Source organism: Silurus meridionalis, chromosome 7 (genome assembly GCF_014805685.1).
Source record: "Silurus meridionalis isolate SWU-2019-XX chromosome 7, ASM1480568v1, whole genome shotgun sequence".
Lineage (NCBI taxonomy): Eukaryota > Metazoa > Chordata > Actinopteri > Siluriformes > Siluridae > Silurus > Silurus meridionalis.
The window spans coordinates 18,011,542-18,037,708 of NC_060890.1; the positions used below are offsets into that span (position 1 = coordinate 18,011,542).

General features: G+C 38.2%; 1 protein-coding gene across 5 annotated transcripts; it reads left to right on the forward strand.

The window, feature by feature from the left end:
- Window positions 1-907: 907 nt before the first annotated feature.
- Window positions 908-26,130, forward strand: mta3 (metastasis associated 1 family, member 3). Of its 5 annotated transcripts, XM_046852887.1 has the most exons (20): window positions 908-1,175; window positions 3,214-3,281; window positions 4,975-5,068; window positions 6,158-6,284; window positions 8,453-8,516; window positions 9,244-9,361; window positions 10,823-10,940; window positions 11,256-11,355; window positions 11,468-11,656; window positions 13,383-13,457; window positions 13,545-13,603; window positions 13,715-13,836; window positions 15,386-15,543; window positions 15,959-16,181; window positions 19,934-20,026; window positions 20,123-20,302; window positions 20,391-20,422; window positions 21,408-21,532; window positions 22,603-22,630; window positions 24,961-25,150. In XM_046852887.1, the coding sequence occupies exons 1-20, from the start codon at window positions 1,148-1,150 to the stop codon at window positions 25,006-25,008; spliced, it is 2,049 nt and encodes a 682-aa protein (XP_046708843.1). In that variant the 5' UTR covers window positions 908-1,147; the 3' UTR covers window positions 25,009-25,150. The 5 variants fall into 5 exon arrangements, with proteins under 5 accessions (XP_046708843.1, XP_046708839.1, XP_046708840.1 ...); XM_046852883.1 differs by lacking the exon at window positions 22,603-22,630 and having other exon boundaries at window positions 24,961-26,130; XM_046852884.1 differs by lacking the exon at window positions 22,603-22,630 and having other exon boundaries at window positions 21,411-21,532; window positions 24,961-26,130.
- The last annotated feature ends 37 nt before the right edge of the window (window positions 26,131-26,167 follow it).

Here is a 26,167-nt window from a genome sequence, read left to right on the forward strand (position 1 = left end):
AGTTTTGTAGTTAATGAGAATGTTTATTTGTGCTTCTGTGCATGTGTGTGAGTTTGTCTGTGTGTGAGTCCAGTTTATTCAAATGACTTGCAGAAATAAATCGCCCCACAGCCTGGATGTGAGGGAACGAATGCTTTAGCACCTTTTTTCCAGATGACAGAAAAGTAAAGAGTGAATGTAAGGTGAGTGTGTGACGTCCAAGTAATTTCAAACAAGTCCTTATTTATCCATCTGATACTTAAATAACCTATGATGATATTTTTGTTTGTTTGTTTGTTTCAGGCTGTGACAGATTCTTTTCAGAACTATAAGAACTTTAACCCGTTCAAAATACTTTTTCCATTATTAAGAGCACACTTATATTTACTCTAAAGGAAAAACAACAACAACAACAACAAAGATATGAAAGTAAGATTCTAGAAATGTATTCACTTAGTAGCCAGATTATTAGGAACACCTATGGACAGATACTGTAATCCAACCAGAAGCAGTGCATTAGTTATAAACGCACAGGAGAAAAGGAACATGTAACATGTAAATCGGAACATAAAATACATTTATCAGATGTGATTTGAGACTCAGCTGGATAATTAAGGTCTTACTACTTGGAAGTCTTATTTTGTTGGGAAATGCAGTGTCCTTAAGGGATGATATATTCGAGGCTGATGGAGCATCTGGTCTGACTGTAACTATAAGGTGAGCTTTGAAAGCTTTGAAAGCTCACCTTTATACTTGGCTCACCTGAGAAATGATGGATTATAGGGAATAATGCTCAAGCAATGTACATTACAGTACTTCCTTTCACCTATAACTTACTGTACACACATACTTTTGTGTGTGTGTGTGTGTGTGTGTGTGTGTGTGTGTGTGTGTGTGTGTGTGTGTGTGTGTGTGTGTGTGTGTGTGTGTGTCAGTCAGTCAGTCAGTCAGTCAGAGAGTGTACCGAGCAAGGGGCTCTCCACTAACAAAAAAAAAAGAAACCCACGAAACGAGGGAGAGAAATTTAATGCTCATTTTGCGGTTTATCCCTCTTTTTATAACAGTCTGCAACGTTTAAATAACTTATAATCCTTACATATTTTATTCACTTATTTATTATATTTTATTTAGTGTATGTTTGTTTTTTTACCACTCCGGGAGGGCAGAAATGGCGGCCAACATGTACCGGGTTGGAGGTAGGCTGGCTGTTATAATCTGCGTTTCTGATTTCATGACTTTTGACTTGTATTTCTAATTTTAACAGGTATACGAATAACTTTATCAACACCCCAGAACAAAGCCCTTGAAATCAGTGTTTGGATTTTATTGCGAATTATTTTGGGATGTGTGTGTGAGGCCTTTTTAGCCGCACTAGCAAAAAAAAAAAAAAAAAAAAAAAAAAAAAGAATGCTAGTTTTTGTCGTGGCTAGTCTATCATAAACACATCATCAGCTAATCTAACTAGCTAACGCCGTTAAAGGCGCAGAAATGGACCAGTGCGTCTGTCTGTAAATTCACTTTTCATCATCATGGAAAGGGTTTTTGTTCGAAGGATGGCCAGTGTGGGGGTTTTGATTTATACCGATATATTATTTAGTAACGTTCACCATTTTCATTACTAATGAGTCCTCACGGCATGCTAGCTAACTAGCATTTATAGCTCAGCTTATCGCTAACATTAAACACCGTTTAGCATTATCCGTTTTAGTAAATCATCGTGAGCAAAAGATTAAGACAGATTCACATGGAAAGACGATGTAAACTGTGTTAACTTTGCGTTAAAAAAAACTCATTTATGGACTACGATTTCCCTCCTCATTGTTTAATATAATTAGCTGGAGTGATTAGCCGCGGCGTGCCGGTGAATCCGACATTGTTTCATGGCGGCGTTAAATCGTGGCAAAGGCTAAACGCCCAAAGTCTTGATATTTGTGGAATACAGGTAGCTGAATTTGCATACATGCATGCCTGGGATTGAGTTTCTAGTTAAACTCATATCGTAAAAATGTCTTGCTTTCGGTTTGTCCTAGTGTATCGGAATGAGAAATGCAAGTCTGGGCTTTTTAACACTGAGGCCCTTACAGTCATTACACCTACACTAGGCACCATGCCTCAATACACACATGCTACTTACAAAATACTAACAATATTAACAAGTAATTCATTCATACTTTCTCACACTATTCCTGAATGCAGCTGTACCTACTGGGTGGCTTAACATCTTCATAGTGTGCTTTAGGGATGTGTACATTAGTTGTGTCATCAATACATTTCTTTTTATGGTGATGTCTGTCATAACACACGTGTGCAAATAAGACAAGACCTGTCCTAAAGCTCAAGACCATCAGGACAGATTAATAACACAAGATTGCACAGTGCTGCTTTGCTTTCTGTCCTCAATCCAAATTTGGAGGTGTGATTGCTAAATATCTAGTCAGTAGAGCATTCCACACTACTATTTACACTATGTGTGCTCAAAACTATTTTGACACCTGGCCGTTACCACAAAGTTGCCAACCTTTTAAAATAAAATTGCTGTGAATTACAATTTCCATTCACTGGAACTAAAGTAGACCCAAACCGGTTCCATCATGACGATGCCTCTGTGCATGAAGCAAGCTTTTCGAAAGTTTGTATGGAAGAACTGGAGGAACCTCAGCTGCACTGTACAACTTTAGAAATGAACTGGAACAATGAATGCATCCCAGATCTCTTTATAACACACCCCTGCCCTCACTGACATCGCTATTGCTCTTGTGGCAGAATGAGCACAAATCAGCATAACACACTGCAAAATTGTGTGCAAAGGGGGGGATTCATTATAACAGCAAAGGAGTCTTAAATGGGAAATTTAACAAGGACTTCCGGGTGTGATTGGTTAGGTGTCCACAAACTTTTGCGCACACTGTGTAAAGATGGCAGGAACATTGATTGTAGGTCTCTCTGTTCAAGGGGGTCTGCCACATGCTGTAAATGTAGTTGTATTTGGACATATACAAACATTTCAATTTCATTATGCTGTTGGAAACCCTATGGCTGGTATATTCTGTAGCAATATAAAACAAATATTTTATTATGGGTAAGCATGTCAACTGAGTTTGTGTAATCCATTGAAAGGAAATGTTATTGTCTAAGAACATTTTATTGTAGCCTTTCCTCTCTAAGTACTAGCTGATTTGACCATTATATGTTTTGAAACCACACAAGAATGAAAAATCTTATTTCTTGTTGCAGACTATGTCTTTTTTGAGAATTCTTCAAGCAATCCGTACCTGATTCGGAGAATAGAAGAGCTGAACAAGGTACAGTCCCGAGGTATAAGGGAGTGCTGTGGGTTATTTTTCATGCACGAGTAGTGGAATCTACAGGGGAAAGCTCAAATCTTCACATTGGTAGTCATTTGTAAAAATGCTCACATATTTCACATGGAATATTTAAATAGTTTTAAAAGGATTCAGGTGATGGAGTCACACTGGGATCCTGCATGGAAGCTTACAAAACTTTCAGTCCCCGTCGCTAATGGTCACAGTGAACTTCAGTGCATTTAGTTGTGGATGTGTTAGAATAAAACGTGTAGAATTTTTTTTTTTAGAAGCAGCCTTATAAAAGAGAGCCAGATGCAACTCTTGTTTTCCCTTTCACTTGTTAAACATAAAAAAATAAAATAAATAGACCCCATGACTCATATATTCCTACCCTTTATTATTTTCTGATCCACAGTACTCTTGGCCTGTTTAAAATACGACTCAAACACATGCCGATCCAATTCTGAGTCTCGTCCGATTTGTTTGCTGTGGTGAGTTTATGTGTCAGGGATGTGCATGGACGTAGTTTAAAAAGTGTCTTCGAGTCAAACTGATTATGTTGAACAGGTTTCATATTAGATCCTGATAAGATAAATTTCTTCCAATCTCTGTTCATGTTTGTTTCTGATGCGGGCGTAATATAATATTTGGTGACAGGTGTTAAATGTACTGTTCCCGTGGCAACGAAAAAGGTTAAAGAGGTGTGCACCTGTGCCATCTGTAGCCGGTTGTCTGCAATATAATTATTCTTTTTTTCTCAGTATACTTTAATAGAATTGCAACGATAAAGGAATAGAACAGCAGAGCCCAGTTCACATGACATGGAAAACAAAATACGTAGACCCCTTCTTAACCCTACTTTTATTTATTATAATTTAAGAGAGGTCTGTCAGTGCGGTCAGTGTAGTGTAAAGGAACATTAAGAATTGATTAACTCTCTTTAGTAGGAAATATAGAATTGGAGCTTCTGGCTCAAAATTGGATGTGTGCTGATATGTTGAGTTGAAATATGTTTACAGTAATAAGATAAGAAGATGTGATGTGCCTTGATGTGACTTTTCTTGTTCAAATATCCAGATTTAATGAGGTGATCATACTGTCCAATTCTGCATCCTTTTGAATAACATCCATCATTTTTGGTAGACCAAAGGGTGTCAGGAAATTATAAAGTGAGGGGTTGTTCTCATTAATGAACAAGTGCAATAATAAAACAAACAAGAATCGGCTCAACCTTGACTGTTCTCTCGTAGGAAATCAAAAGTGTGAAGACCGAGATATATATATATAATTACACACACACTAGTCTATTGGTAATGACCCAATTTTTTTTTTTTCAACGAACTGCTGTCATAGTGCAAAAACGCTAGACGTGCTTTGGTAAAATAAAATAAAAAAAAAAAATTCAAATCATAAAATTGCTTTATTGTGCTTCACTAGAGCGAGTCCTCCAATGGTTGGTTCTGTGAAACTTGTTAATAAGGTGACAGCATGGCTTATTATCCAACTTCATTATCCAATAGGAACCCAGAGTCTATCTCTCCAACTTGTGCTATCAGCAGTCTTGAACTGGTTTTTTTTTCTTCCATGCTTTTTTCCTATGTCTGTCTTCATTAATCTGTTGGGGACAGGAAAGTGTGGTTCAAGTGTGAAACCGTAAGCCACCATTGATCATGCGTGTCATTCCTTACAGACGGCGAGCGGCAATGTGGAGGCGAAGGTGGTGTGTTTCTACAGGAGAAGGGACATCTCACAGAGCCTCATCCAGCTGGCAGACAAGCATGCGAGTGAGTGAGGTTGTGAGAGACTGTGCTGCTTTGTGTTGATGGCTGAAAAATGTGTTTTAATTAGGCCATGTTTTACTAAAAACAAAAGCCCATCCATGCACATCCTGTGTGTGTGTGTGTGTGTGTGTGTTTGTTTATGTGAGTTAAAGATACCCCTGTGTGTCATAAAGGTGTCCTGTGATCTTTAGAGAGCTGCAGATTTCACACAGCCATAAATGTATGATGCTCTACCCTAATCCAGTGTGTCTTAGGAATGCTTAACTAATTGATATTGACACGCCAGTGTGAGGGTTTGCCATTTTCAGGAATGTTTAATTAAGATATTTTGCAGAAGAATAGGACTGCATGACATGCCATTTTCTAATCATTAATGGCTTTGCAGTACTAATATAGAAGAATCTTCCCAGATGGATATAAGCATGAAACATTTTATTAAGGCTCTGTGAGCAAATTGTCTGATCTCGAAATATCCTCATAGAGTTTCTGTGGGTTATTTGATAAATCGTGGACTTTGTGTGATAACGGTGCAAATTCTTCCAATCTTTAACACAGACTCATCACAGGTTGCTTGGTGTAGTAGTAAAATTGTGGTATGTTTGCTTTGTTTATGCTGTGCAGCTCTTTGGAGAATGTTAACTGGGCTAGGTTTGTCCGTTCTGGAAGACATCACTTTGAGCATTGATAAATGTTGCTGAAATGCTTTTGCTAATACCTTTTTCCTCCAGTGAGTTTGATTCATAATGCAGTGCTCTCAGCAATAGTGTCTTGACTTACATTTCACTATCTGATAATTTATATAACAACAGTAAATGACGATATGTTGCAGCAGTTACTTAGTACTCTGATTAATGGGCATCTGTTTCTTTTCTATTAATTTATTAAACTTTTAAAAACGTTTGAAAACTTATTCAGTATCCAGTGCATTAGTTTTAACATTGACAGGTTGTGTATGTGTGTGTGTGTGTGTTTGTTTGTCTGTATGCACATACTGCATTTCTGATCATTTATGTGAGTACCTTTTTTGTCACAGCTGCACTTGGCTTGTTCTAATAGTCTGTGTGTGTGTGTGCAATGCTTGTGTGAGAGCAGAAGACTTGGAAGAAGAGAAGGAGATGCCTACAGAGCCAGATCTTAGTGAGAAGCAGAAACACCAGCTCCGACACAGAGAGCTTTTTCTGTCTCGCCAGTATGAATCGCTCCCTGCCACACACATCAGGTAAACACACACAGACTTGTTACCAGAAACTACATGCATAGTCACTGTAACGCATACATAGAGTGGTTATTACCACATAGACCAGGTTTATAAAACATGAAGGTTTTGGGTAGATGCTCACACAGATGTCTGCTTTTACATTAGTGTCACATTAACTAAAACAGATTTGACCAGGGAATGAGTATAACCTTGTGAATGCTTATGTGAAAAACTGAACTTTCTGTGATCAGTTAATTCACACTAAAGGCTCATCTGAAATGTTTGTATTTTCTGTTTTCTATCAAGTGATTCAAGTATTGAAACATTTTAAATAGTTTACATGCTTATTTACAATCCCAGAATGATGGTTGCTTCACATAATATATTTTAGAAATTAGTTTTTTTGGCATGACACATTCTTTTACAGGAAGCACTAAACTGGCCATGCCAGTGTGAGCTACAACCATTTACATTTACGGTTATTATGGTTACAGTTATCTCAATTATACAGCTGAGCAGTTGAGGGTTAAGAGCCTTGCTCAAGGGCCCATATGTGGGAGCTTGGCGGTACTGGGATCTGAGCTCTCATTCTTCTAAACCAACATTTGAATCACTATTAAGGTTTATACATATATTAAAAAAATAACATTTATTATATTTATACTACAATATGGTTGAAGTATAACTATTTGATCAAACCTGTTATATTTATATTTGTTGAAAAACTATTATACAATGATCATGTCACTGTGTGTGATGCAAACATGCTGGAAAAGGAGCCTGATAGAATTCTATAAAAAAACTGATTTTTGTTTTTCATTGAAAGTTTATATCATATTGTACCACTTAAGGAAAGTAAACAAATGAATAAGCTATTTTTTTAAATGGATACTTTTCGAGATTTTTGATGGAAAACATGGTATCAACATTTCTCATCCAATTGGAGACAAAAAGCACTGGATGAATTTATAGTTTGAATTGCACTTATTTTTGTGGCACTTATTTTGTGATATTTCTGTGGCAATATTCTTATGAAACCCTTGGATGGCCTGTCTTTTGGATGGAAATCTGCGAAAGAAGGGCCACAATTCCTAGCACACATCAACACTCAATCCTGCTGAGACTCTTGTGATAAATTCATTAGCAGCATGAAGCTGCACCTAAATTTTAATTAAGAGTGAGCTTGGTAGGGTTTGCCAACACCTGCTATGTGCTCAAAGTGTGTGCTGTTTCTTAAATAAAAAGAGTATTTTTAGACTGTATTGTTCTGAACATTGAGGCATCAAGAGTTCACCAAACAAAGTGATATGGTTGCGTGTGTGTATATTATATTATCTATTATATAAATATACATGAAGGGAAGAACTCTTGGAGTCCTGGGCTTTTTGTTAGGATTCTACTGATATTATCATCATTATCAGTCGTTATTTTGGCTATGTGATAATTCACTGATAATTTTAATATCTTAATATATTAGAAGTTGTCATATCTTTCAGGATTTGCTACTATTGCTCAAATTCTAGTTATTCCTGTGTCGGCCTAATTGTAATAATTTGCTAAACTTGTGTACAAAATTCAGTTTAAATAAGGATTTGAGAGAAGCTGAACTGAAAGCCTAACATGCAAAGTTATTGTCCTCCACTTATGACTAATGTACTGCACCTAGAATTTCTTTTGTTATCTTCACCTGTATGTAAATGAATCATATTAGAGAGAAGACAGCTTCTGAATGATCTCATATGGCACTCATAAGTCCAAGCCCAAACCGTATAATGGCTGCAGTTTTCTGTAATGCCGGTTTACTTATTTTAAATGGGTTCCCACTTGGAACCGGTTGTGGTGTGTCTCCCTATCACATGTTCACCCAGATTAGGAAGAATGAAAGCCTGTGTAATTGCTCCTGTACTATTTGGGGGGAAAAACGCATGCTTCTTTACAACCTCCATCCTTCTACCAGAGCGAATTTTTCCCTCTAATTTCCCTTTTTTCTCACCTCAACGCACATTTCTCCTCTTTTCTCACTTTCTTTTCATTTACACTTTTTTTTCTGTAATCTTGCACCTCATGTCACTTCCTCCTCCCCTGCTGTGCCAGGGTCTATGTGTAGGACTGTGTGTGTGTGTGTGTGTGTGTGTGTGTGTGTGTGTTTCTGATTCTGAAAGCGGCTTTGTGTCTGCTTGTTTTTTTAGGGGGAAGTGCAGCGTGGCCCTCCTGAATGAGACTGAATCAGTACTCTCCTATCTGGATAAAGAGGTACCCAAGTGTTGAATTTCTAGCTCTGCATTTTTACGCTATTGTGAAAAGTGGCCTAAATCATAATTGAAATAAAAAAAATTTCAGCAAACCTCACCAATTTATATATTCTACATGTGACTACCACAATTAAAAATGTTAACACATTTACTGGGATTTATGCATGTCTAGGTTTTTTTTATTTTTTTTTATAAGAATGTGATGGGTATGAGTTCATCTTTTCAACAATCACTTGCAATTTATTTTAATTACTTAAACATTTTCAAGGATTTGTCATCATTTACGCAGTTCCCTGGTGGTCTAGTGGTTAGGATGCGCACAATTAGTCACAGAGGCGAGTATAGTACAAATCATAAATTTGTCATAATCATAATGTGTTAGAGCATTTAAAAATTATGACTGCACTTTAGATTTGGTTTTAAGCCTGTTTGGAGTAACTGACATGGCTTGTTCATCCTTGGGTACAAGGAAAGTTTAACTTTGCTTGAAAGCTGGGGTTTAACAGCATCCTCATGTCACGTCAAGGAACTTTTTCCTTACAGTCATAATCTGTCGTTTGCTCATTACGAATCTGAATAAACATCTGGAGTTCTGTGAAGCTGCTTTGTGACAGTGTCTGTTGTAAAGATGCTATTTAAATAAAATTGAATTGAATTCAAAGATATCGTATTTTACATATTTTGTTCTATTTATTCATGATGTTTGTTTTTTTCTCTCTCTTTTACAGGATGCCTTTTTTTACTCCTTGGTGTATGACCCAACGCAGAAGACCCTGCTAGCAGACAAAGGAGAGATTCGTGTGGGCCCCCGCTTTCAGGCTGACGTCCCTGATATGCTCCAAGAAGGTGATGATAAATCACTAATGTATTTATCTATTTTCTGATAAATACGTTATTACAAGTCTTTGTCACATTTACTGTACATTACAGTAAAATTTATTTTCTTTGTAAACTTGTGGTCAGTCAGTGAGGTCAGAGGTCAGTGAGGCCAGGGTCAAACAGGAGTCAGTGCTCTTGGACCAGATCGGGATAAAGGCTTTCTTTGCTCAAGGGTCCAGCCTTGACAGCTTGTTGCCACTGAATCTTGAACTCCTCACCTTCTGATCAGTAGTCCAGACCACTGAGCGTTCAATTTATCCAATATCGTTTCCATCTTTTATCTAATTTTATTTTGGACTAAATAAATGAATTTAAAAGCTTCAGTCCGGTTTTTAAACTAAGTTATGAAAGTTATCCTCTGTTTATAAGATTGAGAGAGGTTGGGAAGTAGAACTTTTTTCCTCGACACTGACTGGGAGAACTTGAGTGTGGCACTTAGTATTTGCAGAGCATCAGGATAAGTTTGATTGGTGACTGCTGGTGCATCACGGAAGGAACAGGGTAGATTACTATATCAGCCTCTACAGTCAGTCAAGTGTGAAATTGCTCTTCTATCACTCTCTTTGACTTTACTGTGCTGCTTGTACTGTGTCCCTGGTTATATCCCCAGTTGCAAACATCTTAACGCATCTCTTCCTGTTCTTTTGGAGTCAATTTGCATAAAGATAAGCAGTGTCTTGGACGCCTGGATGGAAAACTGTTATAAAGGCCAAATGTGTTGTACACATCATCCCTGAGAGAAATCAGAACTGCATAGCAAATATTTTTAAAACATAGTTTTTACATATCTACAGTATTAAAGGATTGTATTCTAGTATAATAACTTTTACACCAAGAATAATCAAAACACCCACAGAAACCCACATTAATAAAGACAACCTCATCCATCACACTGGCATGTGTTCTGTTAGTATTGCAAATGCCATTATTTTATTGTTAGCTGAATCTGACCCACTTGTAATAAACAACACAAGCCACCTTTTCCCAAATAGTGTTTCTAATTTTACTGATTCTATTGTTCACTTGTGATAGCTCTTAGACTCTGAATCTCTTGGGATACTGTAGTATGGATTGTGTATAATAGATTGTGGCAGTGAGACTGATGGGACCTATTTACTCCTTTGTCAGATTGTGGATTTCAGAGCTTTTGTTGTAATGAAAAGTGACTAATAGTCTCCTAATTAAGAGTAACTGAAAGAAAACATAAACCTAAAATAAGACCAAGTTTAAAGGACAGTACAATAAAATACAAAAAAAAGATATTTGCTGGATCAGTCATTAATGCATTTCGCTAATACTTGGTCATTTAATGCAATTACCATTTTATTTGGGATTATTTATTTTTTATTATAATTTTTTTATTTATTTATTTTTTGAAGTACGAGCCTACACAATTAACAATTAATGGAATAATTCAAATAAATCTAGTCCTCTTTCAACTAGGAGAAGCAGATGACAGGGACCAGGCCAAGCTGGAGGTGAAGATGTGGGACCCAGAATGTCCACTGACCAATAAGCAGATAGACCAGTTTCTAGTGGTGGCTCGGTATGTGCTTTGTCTCAATATGTCCCTTTGCTTAAAGAATTAACAAACTGTTACTAGTTGTATTGTATGACTGACAATTATATAAAATTTTTTTTATTTATAAATAATTAAGATACAGTCATTGCAAATATGCTAATTATTTGTATTTTGTTGCTTCACTTCAAAATAAAAATGGCTAATCAGTGCCTTGAAGAAGAATTGTATTTATAATATGAGATGCTATTTTATATAATAATAACTGGAATTTTTTTTGTCTCTAATTGGTGTGAAGCTTAAGGGGTTCCACACATAATAGTGCTATTATTGTTTGCACAGGGCGGTGGGTACCTTTGCTCGAGCTTTGGACTGCAGCAGCTCTGTCAGGCAGCCCAGTTTACACATGAGTGCTGCAGCAGCGTCGCGGGACATCACACTGGTACCATCCTTATGAGCACTTTGTTTCATAACCTTTCATAAACTCTTTTTTTTTTTTTGACACATTGATTTAATAAATAAATTTCTTTTCTCTCTGTGTTTACTGTGTAAAGTTCCACGCCATGGACACTTTGCACCGGCATGGCTATGACCTTTCAAGTGCACTGAGTGTTCTGGTGCCACAGGGAGGCCCTGTGCTCTGCAGAGACGAGATGGAGGAGTGGAGCTCTTCAGAAGCCAACCTGTTTGAGGAAGCACTGGAGAAATACGGCAAAGACTTTAACGACATTCGGCAAGACTTTGTGAGTCCAGATTATTAGAATCTTATGGTCATAACTGCGATGTATAGAAAAGAAACACTACAACTTAAAAAGCAAGCAACCTGTATGTATCATTTGTAATCAGTAAACCTGTTAATTATCAAATAAATTACAACAAACCTTCATAGACTTTATTTTGTGAATGGTTTTTGGATTGTTTAAAGTAATGTAAAGAACTGACAAAAAAATGTGAAGCTATACAGCTTTTTCCTTCTGAAATGTTCACGGATAGAGCATAGATCATTTTGGTAGAATAGGGCAGTGTAGTGAAGCTGAAGTGTGTGTGTGTGAGATTAATGTTTAACTTTGTCTCTCTGTAGAGTTTGATTTCTAATTGAAGGTTTTAGAATCCAGTTTTAGAAGTGCTCTCTTGAATGTGTGTGTGTCAGGGTCTGGTCTGAATGGTTTTGTCAAGCTAAGATTACGATGGACAGTAGTTTTTTTGCTTTTGGGTAAATTACTTTCTATCCACTAGAAACGTTGTATTTAAAGGAAGCGCTGCCCTTGGCTTGATCTGCACTTGCCGAAGTAAGGCAGCAGACGATAATTCGAGTGTGAACGGTTAATCAGACACTCGTGGTTCAATAGCTGAGACACAATCATGAGTGCTGTTCACAAGCATAATCCCACTGAGATGCACCAAGCCCTGGTGGCCTTTGGTGAGATATGCCTGAGCTGGCCTTTGAATGCTAGCAGCTTGGCCGCTATCCCATAGTTAATTTTTTTTCCTTGGCCATCCCTGGATGAAGATCTGTAGAGAGTGCTATAAGCGAGCATGTGCCAAAAATCGGGCGTGCGTTGCACTGTGATACTCAAGATGCATGGTATTATTTTTGGCAGTATTTAAAGGCAGAATTACTTTCTCTTTGAGGACAGTTCTGTTTCTAAAATGAGAGTTGAACAAAATTGAAGGCAAATTAACCTCTTTCTGTTCTCTTTAGAAAATGACACCTTATTAAATATGAATTATGGTATATATGTTTGGTATGTATACCATATCTCAGTGTAAATGTAAAACATGAAATGTCTGTATATGCATAGCTGCACTTAGCCTATATTTGTGGGTACACAGCAGGGATGTTATTTTAAAGCTGCAGTAGGTTTGTCGCCAATCAAGCCTGCAGGCTGATGAGGGCTCTCGTCTCAGCATGCACTTTGCTACATCAGGCACTCTCCTTTTGGAGTTGGAGACACAGTCTGCAAGATGACTGGTGTAAGGATAGAGTTTTCCAGGTTTTCATGTTATTAAATATACGTTAACGTCCAATTTGCAAGAGGGCAGATCAGTTAAGGCAGGCATCAATTCCCCAGAAACACAAAAGTGGAAATAAGAACAAAGCCCCAGGCACGCTTTAACATCCTGTGTGCAGTCGTACCAACGGACCGTAAACAAAACTTCTGTGCCATTGTCACATTGAAGCGTTTATAGAATTTATCCGCCAGGAATCTGCCACGGGCAGGTGTTCATGAATAAATATGTGGATTTGCATTTATAGCCAGACATTTTATTTCTTAGAATAAGGTCGTTCCAGTTTTGATGTTCCAGTCTGTCAGTTTGTGCTGCTAAAGTAAGAAACAGCTCACTAGGGACAGACGAAGACTCGCATGATATGTGCGCGCATTTTTATCACTGTAGTTTGTTCATTTTCAAGTCATTATCAAGCCATTTCTTACTTTTGCTTTGTACCTTCTTCCCACTTTGTTTTAGCTCCCGTGGAAGTCCCTGACTAGCATTATTGAGTATTACTACATGTGGAAAACTACAGACAGATATGTACAGCAGGTAAACAAAAAGCACAGTAAGATTACGCTGTTATTGTAATGTTGACAGTATACCTTATATTCTGTTTATTGTGTTTTTTCCATTCAGAAGCGACTTAAAGCAGCTGAAGCAGAGAGCAAATTGAAGCAAGTCTATATTCCCACATAGTAAGTTTGATTATCCCCTTTACCTTCTGATTGCTCTTACTTTATTCTCTTAAAAGACTCAACATTTATTCACTCATTAATTGGAAATTGATGTATTGTTTTATTCTGCAGTAATAAGCCAAATCCTAATCAGATCTCTGTCAGCAATGGGAAGATGACTACCGTGAATGGTGCAGCCGGACCAGGCGGGTACCATGCAGCCAGTGGGGGCCGTGCATGTGAAAGCTGTTTTGGTGAATATCTTATGACTTTCTTCCTTTAGTACAATCAATACATTTGCCCCAGTTGGTAGATCTGGCTAAAATAATGGAAATGTCAGTGGTGAATACATTTGTTGTTAGAAGAGGGAGTAGCATATGGTGATGTATAAGAGTAAAGGAAGGTGCACACAGGTGGAGTATATGCTACATGCAGGAGATGCAACCTGAAAGAGATTGGCGTATGTAAGATGTTGGCAGTGGAAAGTGTAGCTAGACAGCATCGGATGGCGGTCTGTAGGATGGCGTTGGAGGTTAAGAAGAATAGGAGGAGAGTGAGGACTGAAAAAAAAAATAAGATGGTGGAAACTGAAGGAGGAAGACTGTAGTGTGAGATTTAGGGAAGAGGTCAGACAGAGGCTCGGTGGTGGTGAAGCGGTGCTGGATGATTGGGCAACTACTGCAGAAGTGATAAAGGAGACTGCTAGGAATGTACTTGGTGTGACATCTGAAAAGAGAAAGGAAGATAGAGATGTGGGGGTGGAATGAGGAAGTGCAGGAGAGCATAAGGAGAAAGAGGTTGGCGAAACAGAATTGGGATCGGCAGAAAGATGAGAAAAGTAGGCAGGAGTACAAGGAGATGCGTCAGCAGGTAAAGAGGGATGTGGTGAAAGCCAAGGAAAAGGCATATGAGGAGCTGTATGAGAAGCGATTAAGAGGATGAAAAGTGGAAAGTCGGTTGGACCAGATGACATACCAGTGGAAGCATGGAGATGTTTAGGAGGGATGGCAATGGAGTTTGTAACCAGATTGCTTAATAAAATTCTGGAAGGTAAGAGGATGCCTGAGAAATGGAAAAGGAGTTTGCTGACAGCAGTTTTTAAGAATAAGGGAGATGTGCAGGCCTGCAGTAACTACAGGGGAACAAAGTTGAAGGAGGAGGTTTATGGATGTGGTGACGGAAGACATGCAGGTAGTTGGTTTAAAAACAGGCAGATGTAGAGGACAGGGGGTATTGAGACGGATGATTCGCTGCGGCGACCCCTAATGGAAGCAGCCGATAGAAGAAGCAGAATAGATTTGCCCCAGTACCCTTAAAATATGCCATGCCTTCTACATTGAATAAACTAAGACTTTGTTCTTCAATCAGTTAAGAGAGCTGCACACATTTTCTAATCAAAGTGATTGAACGGTCCACAGAGAGCTGAAAAAATGATAGATTATTTATAAAAGAACACATGTGCCTTGCTCATGTTTAGATGATTTTGAGATAATTCTAAGTGCAGCTCCTCGCAGGTGCATTTTCCTTACATGTTCATGTATGTCTGGGTGGGTTTAGTAGCTCTTTTTTCCCCCTTAGGGTTTCACTTGTCTGAAATTCACAGAGATTTACATATAAATCCTTCTAAGGTTTGCTCTATTGTTTGGTCATTGACTTTAAATTTAAAGGAATTTGTAGTTTAAAAGTACTATTCTTTTTTTTTTTTTTTTTTTTTATACAGTATTCAAGGATTTAATTTTACAAATTCTAGAATCACGTTTTGTCAGAGTGAGAATGTAGTGCTTGTCTCTTTTGCTTCTCTAGCAATGCAGTCTCCTCAGTGGTACTCGTGGGGTCCTCCAAACATGCAGTGTCGCCTCTGTGTCTCCTGCTGGATGTACTGGAAAAAGTATGGTGGCCTGAAGATGCCAAGCCGAGCCGAGGGAACAGAGGAGAAAACACCTCCAAGCCCTGCTTCAAATGTAAGCACTTGCTATAGTCAAACATTTATGCACCTGCAGGATTAAAAAACGCTTACATAAATCAACAACACATTAAACTCTTGGTGCAGTTACAGTCAGGTTTGGAAAATCAGTGCAAATTTGGTTCCTCGTTCAGGGAAAAAACAAAAAAGGGAAAGACATTTGGAAAAACAGCCTTGTGTTTTGGTCATTATAGTCTTTTCTACCTAATTGCTTTTTCTCCATTTTTTTGAATTCTGCATGACCATAATTAACAGAGAACTTTTGTGAAATTTGTTTTGGAAATAATTTTGAAAATATGTATATCTGAAAACAGTGGAATTAGCTGTCTGAAGTGACATAAGGCATTTTAAACGCTAATATAATTGATGCCATCTTCAGTCACCATCTTTGTTTTTTTCTTGTCTGTTTATAGGAGATGCGTTCACGTGGCCACAGCCTGCGTCAGACCACTCACATGGTTCCCATGAGGAACAGTGGAAGTCCCAAGTCCTCCATGAAGACTAAGCAGGCCTTTCTGCTACAGGCCACGCGCCTCACCAAGCTGGCGCGTCACATGTGCCGTGACCTCATCAGGCTGCGCCGGGCTGCGCGCCGCCCCTTTGTGCCCATTAACTGTGGTGCCATAAAGGCGGAGTGTAAGAGCTCTTTAAATTCCTAACTTCAATCTTTCTCTATCTCGCCCCTTTACACACACACACACACACGACACACACACACTCATCACTGCACCCTTTTTTGCCCGTCTCCCCACACCGACCTCTTGAACATCTCGCAGTCATTCCTCCCCTTCATTTCTGTCTTTTACTGTTTTTGTTATTATATTATTATATTATTTTGTTTTTTGTATTCCCCCCACCTCGTTTCCAATAAAGAAAGCCTGTCCTCCATCATTTTGGGTTGCAATCATCTTTTCATTTCAGTTTCATTTGTTTCTCAAGTTTTTGGATTGCTGCTGTTGTACTTTCTTAAAACAGTAAAAATAAATTTGGGATGTCTGTGAAAAAGGTTTTGATCACATGAGAAAATGAAGTAGATCCCATTTATTATTGCCTTTATTAAAGCGTGTAGTTGTACTTGCAAGTGCTTATAATGTGCGACTTGTATTTATTAACATCACATTTGCATATAGTCCTTTAAGTCTATTTTGCCTACAAGAAACTGTATTTTGCACACCCCTTATGATGTTTACTGAATGCTCACTGTGAACCTGTCCTTTCATGCCACACTTCATTTTACTGTTGCTTGCTCCATTTCATTCTTAAGGTCATATACAGCACTTGTTTTTTGTTGTTCATGTTTTTGCATGATATCTGTGCTGTACCTGAAGATGTTTATAAGACTAGTGCTGAATGTAGTGCCTGTGCCTTGTCCTGCATCTGTAACAGATTCAGGATGTCACTAGGGGTTTGTAATTTATGTCCGTCCATGAGTGAATGTATGATCTATGGAATATTGATCCAAGATTTATGAAATGGTGAATAGATCATTAATATTAGTAGATCAGTTATTAATAAATAGAGTATGCCCCTTGCAGGTTAGGAGGCTTAAGCACTTATTGAATGCAGTGTGGGAGTAACAGTTCAGGAAAGATAATTCAGCCTGGATTTTTGAAGTCTGTGTTCATGCACTAAACAATATATCAAATAATGCATTGACTATCAATCTGACTAATCTGTTGGATTACTCCATAAATTTAAAACTTCCAAAGATAGACAATAAAAAGTCTGTGAAGGCTGATGAGCTATTTTAAAAAGCATTTTTGCAACCTACCAATCAGTTCAAAGCAGCCACTGGATTTTTTCAAGTACTTACAATAAGAAAGATATAAAAGTATATAAAAATGCATTCTTTGTCATTTAATTGTAATAATATAGGACTGTAAAAACATCTCTCAATTTCACAAGAAAATTCCCAATGATGGTCAGGAACAAGTTTGTGTTCTATCAAGACTGTTTTTGTTCTGGTGCCATTTAAACTAAAAAAAATGTTTACTAGAACAGCAGCTTGTTCGTTTGGTTGTTTCTTGCATCATCAGTAGATTATTGGATAGCTCAAGCGATGAAAATTAGTTTGTAGTGGTAGGGAAACAGAAAATAATCTGGACTCAAATCATTTAATCCTCAAGAAATGAGAAACCACAGAAAAGATGGGCTGCTTGAATTGCTTTTATGTATCAAATGACTCGCGTAAAAAAGAAGCCGCCATCGTCAAGCTGTTGAGGCCTTATGTGCTTTTTTTTTTTTTTTATGGGATCATAAATCATGTCACGAGTTCAGTGGCTTGGCTGGAAAGTGAAAATTGTGCGACTACAACTCTATGTGGTCAGTAAATGCAGAAATGCGAAGCTATCTTTTAGAAGGAAATGTTACATTAATGAAGTCGAGTTAGTTTCATAGTGGGGAAATAATTTGGAGTATTAGGCTATGCCTTAAGAGCAATTGTAGACTTCTGCTAGTTTCAGTAGGTGAGCAAATAAAATCAAGGAGCAGGTTTATGGTGGTGGTAAACATTGATTTGGACATTGAAGCTTCTGGCAGTGTCTCATCAATGCAGTTCATTTGATTGCGGACAAGAGTAGATGAACATTTGGGCCTTTGGTAAATATCTGAAGCCTGAAAATCAATGTTTTTACCTGTACTGAAGTTGAAAAGAACATTGCAGAGCAATTTAAATAATTTACATAATAATAGCAAGGGAACTGTCAAACAGTCAAGGAAACACATTTTCATTGCTCGGACATCCCTGCTGTTTAAATGTTTTCCTTTAACTAAATAAAAATGTATTTAGTTTTTAGGTTTGTGCACAATATTGAGGGGGTTAATCTGTGTTTCGTCTGCACAGTTACTGATAGATTTAAAAACAATTTTATTATAACCAGCTTTTGAAAATATGTTTTAGGTTAAAAGGATTATGTGCTAGCAGGAAGTCTCACAGTTTTTGTTTTGTTTTTGAGGATACTGCGACAACCACACTCTCATTCAGTTTTTACAGTATATAATTCCTATCAGTTAAAATCCATAAACCGTCATCTCTCCTCTGCATCATGCCTCATCTTAAGTTGCTCTTGCAAGTTTTTGTGTTGCTCCTACTGCATCCTTCATTCTCTGCTTTCATTCCACTCCTTTCTCCACCCACTCTAGACGCGTGTTTGTGTCGCACCCGTAAGAAGATCCTGTGGCATCTCTGTGCTACAAGGCATGGTGACCCTCGGGGCATGCTCTTTGAGTTGTTTCCTTCTTTTCTATCATATCTTTGTTTTCCTGGTGTAAATGTCCTGTGGGCAATCAAAAAAAAAAAAATACAACAAAAATAAAACCGTGGCTGAAACCATTCTTTCTGAGTCCTTGTAGTTTCATGTGTCTTGTGTAACTGTCCATCACTTGTGCCACACTCACACTTGATATTCTGAGTGGAGCGGCAGTCGTATGAAGTTCACCTCCACTGACAGCATGAGCTCTGATCCATTAGCTCCTGTCATTCTGCTCTGTCCATGCCCTCATCAAGCGTGTTTTGTGTTTCTTTTTTTATGGCGTGCGAATGCGAATGTACACACACCCATTTTCCTTCACATTTGATTTCCTCTCGCCAAGCACATATGCTGGGTATTTGGATTCTTTTGCATACCAATCAGCATGCTGCCTGTGAAAATATAACAGTCCTACTAAGATATGAGTTTTACCAGGGTTAAGTGGTGCTTTAAAGGGAATGCATGTAAGCTCTAAACATCAATACCCACTTAAATATCACATACTATCCACTAAACATTGTTTACAATATTCACTCAAACCTCATGAGAAATGACCAGATTCAAAGGGATTACATCATTATTCAGTTGGTTAGTTAGCACATCAGAATGCACCTTACAATTTATAATGCAGGTTCTCGCCAATACTAAAAGATGAGATTGCATTTTCTTTGCTTAATGCAGTTCTTTGCTACAGCAGTCAGCTCAGTGATGTGTGATCCAATTAACTGCATTGTTGGAGAGGGAATGGTTCAAGTACATTTCAGAGCTTCTTAAAGGCGGGCCTTCGTTTGCCAAGGCAACAGAATAGCCTGTCTCAGAAAATCTTGCACCAGCATTCCTGAAGGTTATAATGACTTTTATAATGAGCTAAAGTTGGTTGGACAGGGATTTTAATGAGAGCATTATGGTTAGATCAATGTGCTGGAGTCCAGGGAGAACAAAAAATATGGCTTTTGCCTGAAGAAACGACTGCAGCACAACAGATTTGCCTTTGAATTTCTTTTTTGCCTGGTTCTTCATACAAAGTGTCTCAAAAAGACTGGTGATTCACAGCGACATGCCGAGTCTCTCTCTTGCTTGCTGCGACATATTGACTCCGCCCTGTTCTCTGTGTGTCCAATGCTGCCCGTTGATGTGTAGACATGATTCGAGTGGCAGAAGGCACGACAGGTCGATCCACCAAGCCCAAACCTTCCCAGAGGAGCACGTTAACCAGCGTCCTGCAGTACCTCGGTGAGTCACACCAGGGCTTTATAGCTGCTGGCCTGATTTTCTTGCATGAATAAAAATGAGACCAACAATGACCCGGTTTGTGCTGTGTTGTTACAGAGTCACGTCCAGCACCCCATGTCCAGCGCTCTCATCGTACACCCGGCCTACAGGTCCAACCACCACGCCGACTTCTGTCCTCTTTGCCAAGCCACGGGCCACTTGGCATGCTGGGAAAACGCAGTTATCACCACAGCAGCAGGATGGACCCTGAGAGAAGAGCAAACGCTCCAGGACAAGGTGCTGAAACGCACATGCACAACCATTTTATCTCTTCAGCATAAATGTATATTTCATTTAAACACATTTTTGTTTGGTTTTATTACAGAAAATCAGGGACACATCGTGGGTCCCATTCTGGTAAGTAAACTTTACTGCACTATTCCCAGTTTTTGGTGTCGGTGGATAGTAAGAAGACCCCGTTTCAAAGGATAATAAGTATTTAAAACAAGCAAACGCGAGTATATTTAAAGTTAGCTCACCATACAAATATATCATTTATAAAGCCAGTGTTCACACGAGTTTTTCCTGGCCACAGTAGACACTGGCTAACTCATTAGGGATGAACTTAGAATTATACAGAACAAACTTATAGGAACTAAATTTAGACACTCTTTCATGCTTTTTTATAACCTTCATCTCTGTGAAGCTGCTTTGAGACAAAGTCCATTGTTGAAAGCAAAAAAATGAATCAAATCTTTCTCTAGCATGACGGTTTAATTAAATCACTGCAGATTGGCATATCAATCATTTCTTCTTGGTTTACATACTCAAATGGGGATAGTTATATTTCTGTCCTCTGTATTTGTTCCTACATTTGCAGCTATAAATTTCTATTCATGGCTAATTGTATATTTTTCAGACAAAGCTTGAAATTGGAAATTTACACTGATTTCTTAATTTATTAGTTATTACAATTGATGCTATATGCATTTTAGAAATTTGACTAAACAATTAAAGCTACTCTTTAGTGCTGTAAAATTGTATATTGAATAGTTACTAATAAATGTAAACAGTTTAAATACCAGAATTATTCAATCTATTTTTTTATTGACTTACTCTTTAAATGCATGTAACTTGGAGCCCTTTTTTTGGGATACTTATTAGATTTTTGCCCTTATTTAAACACTATTCTATATCCCTGTGCTTTGTCTGTACCAATATTGGTGGTCAAAACAGTAATAAAACAACGGCTGATCCACTGGCAGCTTGAAAAACAGTGTATAAACTTGTAATTGGGAATATGGACAGAGTTGCTGCCTTGAGTATAACATAGCTATGTCAAATGTTGTATTTTCCTTCATGTTGGTATCCCTTCATGCTCACTTTTCACACTTACTCTCAGCAGCACAATGGACGGAGCAGTGGCAGCCCCAGCTTACGAGCCAGCAACATGATAATGCGCAAGAGGCGACCCAACTGGATTGATGCGCCAGATGACAGCTTTTTCCTTGTTTCCCGAGAAACCAGGTACGTCCTACAAATGTGAAGCATGTCTTCTCTTTGTGTGCATTTTGGTGTGGATACTGACCTATAAGCTTATTCTTTTGTTCTGAATAAAATAAAAACACTTTTACCAGCCAGTATATTGAGAGGCTTACTTGAGGATATAAGACCCTTAGAGAAAACAAAACAAAACAAGTGCAACACTCATGACGAGGAGTGGCAAAATGCTCAGTTTGCTCTTTGATTAGCACATTTGGGGATTATTTATTGACTCGGCATGAAATTTCTTATTTATTTTCCCACGTAGTGATGCAGCAATCATTTAACAGCCAGAGACAAATCCAAATGGCAAGGGCTGCACATGCGTAATTACCAGATTGGTCACACTCTGTACCAGTAAGAACCAAGAAGTTCAAATTCAAGTTGTTCAAACTGGAAATCAATGCAGATATGGTTGTTGGCTTTAGATAATTAGTGGGATTGTGGTGGTAGCTTGGGAAGATTAGAATGCTCATTTGTCTGTAATGTCTCAACAGGATGTGGCAGGACTCCACAGGTAACTTGCATATGAGCATAACTTCATACAAAGAAAAATGTCCACTCCCCCTCCAAAAGAAATACACTGCACATAAATGTCTTTTCAAATCAAACTTTTTTTGGAATTTCAACTTTGGTGTCAAATCTGTAACATACTATAGATTCGTTTTACCTGTACATCACTAGTTTAATTCCTAGTCAACAGACTATAGAATTAAGTAGCTAATTTCATACCAAATATGTTCTGCAGCAACAAATGTCTCTCCTGAATCCTAATGATCATTTCTCAGTCTTCAAAAATTTCATCTAGCGTAATCTATCTGCCTAAATGTGTGCTCAGGTTCTGGGTGATTATAAAGAAGGTCTGAATTTATACATTCTTTATTTTTTATTATTTGGGAACAAGCATAGAAATTAATAAGGCAGCAAAAGAAAAGTGAGATGGGAGGGAGGGAGTGCACTAGAGGAGCAGGAAGACTGTTTTATGCCCAGATACATCGTGGGTCACAGTGTGTTTGTGACTTCTTATGATTGACTGGCGGCTTGTCTCATTTCAGTGCTGTAGCTGTTAGACATCTGCTCATGGTAAGACCTTGGCCCATTACTGCATATACACCAACACATGCACTAACATACATACACACACAAAGACTGGGGCTGCATTAGATTACATGTATGTGCAGAGCAAACATTAACGCTAGACATCCTATGATGATTACACTTTGAGTGGACTCAACAAAAGCAAGAGGGAATGGTTACCCTTCCCACATAGTGTCTGCTGTTGATGTACATCATCAATCCTAACCTACTGATAGTACTTTTTTAGTACTGATAGTGTTCCCAAGTGCAGTTTATGTCTACTAGGAGTTGGAATAGAGGAAAATGCTTCTCCATTAGGGCCCTGTCTCGATGAGCCATGACCAGCGCGTCTGTTCTCGCTGGAGCGGATGCCAGGCTAAATTTAGAGCCCTTGCTCTGAAAGATTAGCCTGTAACTAGCTTCAGAGAGGCTGAGACAAATGAGGGTTGCTCTGAGGCTGGGCCTGGAACTCATGTTTTACATCATCATACAGTGATCAGGAAATGAAGGTTGTGGAATCATTGTTTTTTTTGCAGGTAGACAGTTGTTCAGAGGAAAGCAAAGATATTAAAAAGGATGAAGCCATGGTAGACTAGGGGTATACATGGGTCAGTGATGTAGGCATTGTATTATTAAAGATGTTTAGGTCTTGTGTTTTTGTGAGTAGTTATCACTCCTGATATTTCAACATGTAGCTACTCCATTGTTGAAGTTGACTGTCTTCAGAAGACTTTACCTTTTAGATTATTACATCTAGATTTTTTTCTTCCACAGGATGGCCTTTACATTGTGAATGCACAAGCATGCAATTGCATTAATTCATGTGCTCACTAACCCACTTCGCTCATCATATATTATTCACATTTGATGTTAGGAGTCCAGATCATGCTTTCTTCATTAGACACAATCAGAGGCAAAAGTGTCTGTAAGCCTCATAAATTGTGCATGAACACAGGACCCAGGGGGTTCGTACATTAGCCTGATTATTGCAATTATACTCTTGATGTTAAATCAAATTATATTTATATAATCAGTCCTCATTGACTCATATTACAAAGCTTAATGCTCGTAATCACTTAGGAAGGCAGTGCATTCAGAGCAGCATTACTCTTACAAATTAACTGGTACTCTGATTACCTGAGGGGGAAATTCACACTAATTCCATTAGTTTCATGACAGCATCAGAGTATATAATATAGCCAGTTTCACAATGATCGAAAAACAATATCAGTGTTTTTGTATTTGGTTCATGTTCTACTCTATTGCTATCCTTCTATTATCATGTTCCTGGAACTGCAGGATAGTTTATATGTGTGTGGTGTCCACATGCGTGTCCCTGTTTGCTCTGGAGCGTGGTCTTTCTCCCAAGGGAGAGAATTAGCATCCAGTTGGTAATGATGTTTTTCTGTGGTTTCGACAAACACAAATGCCCCACGTTATGATAACACAATGGCAACATTAGCTTGCAGTAATACAATAACAGCATGCCAGTTCCACTAAGAAAGATTTATGTGTTTTTCTACTGAGCTGCCACTAGTGTTCAGGAATATTTAGTTACTCCATTAGTCAGCAACAAATCACATGTTTTCCTCCAAACGTAAAAACAATAGATTAGCCTTCAACCGCTGCTACATCAAACTATTGTTTGCGATTGGAAAATGGATTGATGATAACGATGGTGTCTTAAGATTGTGAATTGTTGATCTGTTAAGTAACCATATATTTCCTGCATGTCTTCTAGGTTCCTATATGAAAGAGGAAATGTATAATAAAGCTTTCTCTATGGAGACGCTGAGGTGACATGGTGGTTATATGTATTTGCTGAATAGAAATGACAAGAACAATCGATCAATTGACATCATTTGAATTTAACTATTGTGGCTATGGAATCGGTATCATGACAGGTGTTGATTGATAATTTTAGTTTACTTTCATCATGGAATGATGCATGAAGAGAGATTGTGTTAACGGTCATTGTGACCTGGATATACGACTAGCTAATGTCACTTTAAGTGAAATCTCCAAGCGATTACATTACATTTACTGGAGGACACTTTAATTTTTAGGTTTTTACAACAAATTAAGTGGTAGGTTTACACCATGCTTCATTACGGTTTATCATGGTGTGATACTTGAAACTACTAACTTGTGGCTGCAATATATAAATTTGTAAATACCATGTAACCTCAGAGGCACCATATTTCTCTGTATTGTCTGAAATACTATTGCTTTTGCTTTAGCATCATTTTGTATACCTCAGTCTTCAGTCACAGCCTTGGGCACAGTAATGTTGCAGATGTGAACAGTCATCATGTTCTCTTGTGTTGTGGTCACAGGAAAGCCCGGAGGCTGCTCACTCGTTCCCAGTTAAGAAGAGCCTGTAGGCAGCCATGCGAGCAGATTAATTTGCGCAGGGTCCCCCAGGGACCAGTGCAGGGATCTATCCTTGCACCCCCCCACCCTAGTCTACGGATGCGAGGTCCCATTGTGATCCACGACTGACCTTCATCTGTGCCGTTTCACCTGCTTGCCTCTTCACTTTGACTCTTGCCCTTAATCATACAACACAGTGGCCACACTCTACAGCTCTGTTCCGTCTGGAAGTACAGAAACCGTGTATTCAATAATTAACACCATGCGCTATGGTGCACTAAACATGCACTTACAGTAACCCTAGGGCTCCATAAGTCTCAGTTATGCTTCACTAAACTTTGAACTGATCGTCTTTGTTAATCTAATGCTTTGTGGATGTAAGGATTGCAACGTCACAGTCCTATAAATCAGTGGTCACATGAAACGACATCATACTGTACAAAGCCTTTCTTTCTTATGCTGAAGACTCTTGACAGACTTTTCAGTAAAGTATTTGTGTGCTTTTTTGTTAGTAATTTCATTTCGTACTGCATTGCAGTCCTTTGATTCTCTTATTGTCTGTGAGTATTATGACTACAGGCTCGTGAGCCGTTTTTAAACTGTTTGAACAGGGCCAAACTATTGATGTGTTGGACATTACCGGAAGGCAGAATTGTGTAAATAGCATGGGACTTCTGGAATCACGATGTACGATTTTCCTTCAGACTTATTTGTTGGAGAAGCCACCAGTTTGATACATTTCATTATAATCTCATTTTCTATTTCAAACAATGTAATGTGTTTCTGATTGCACATTTCAGTGGACTTTCAAGTCACTCTTGGTGACTACTATACAGATTCAGGAGTGTGGAATGTCAAAGATGATCTGACGTTCTACTAAAATTGTAAGGCACACTGAGTAGTCTGAATCTTCTTTTGATCTAAAAAAAAACCTAACAAAAAGAGTGCCCTTTCAGAACTAATGAAAGAAAAAGTGTGGAGAGTTTGAATTTAGCTATTTGTCCACAGATGGTTACCTGGTTATTTTTTTCTCCATATGGCCATATGACGTCTCATATCTGACATAAATAAACTAAATAATGCAGAATGGGAATAACCATAATGCAAATTCAGGCTGTTTATACTGCATGTAACAGTCATAATGATCAGCTACTTACTTTTATTTTTAAT

Bases quoted from the DNA above. Each gene is read 5' to 3' on its own strand.
- mta3 (XM_046852883.1), top strand. From the start codon at position 1,148: ATGGCGGCCAACATGTACCGGGTTGGAG. The intron at 3,282-4,974 runs GTACAGTCCCGA...CATTCCTTACAG, and splicing joins GAATAGAAGAGCTGAACAAG to ACGGCGAGCGGCAATGTGGA. The intron at 16,182-19,933 runs GTAAGAGCTCTT...GTTGATGTGTAG, and splicing joins TGGTGCCATAAAGGCGGAGT to ACATGATTCGAGTGGCAGAA.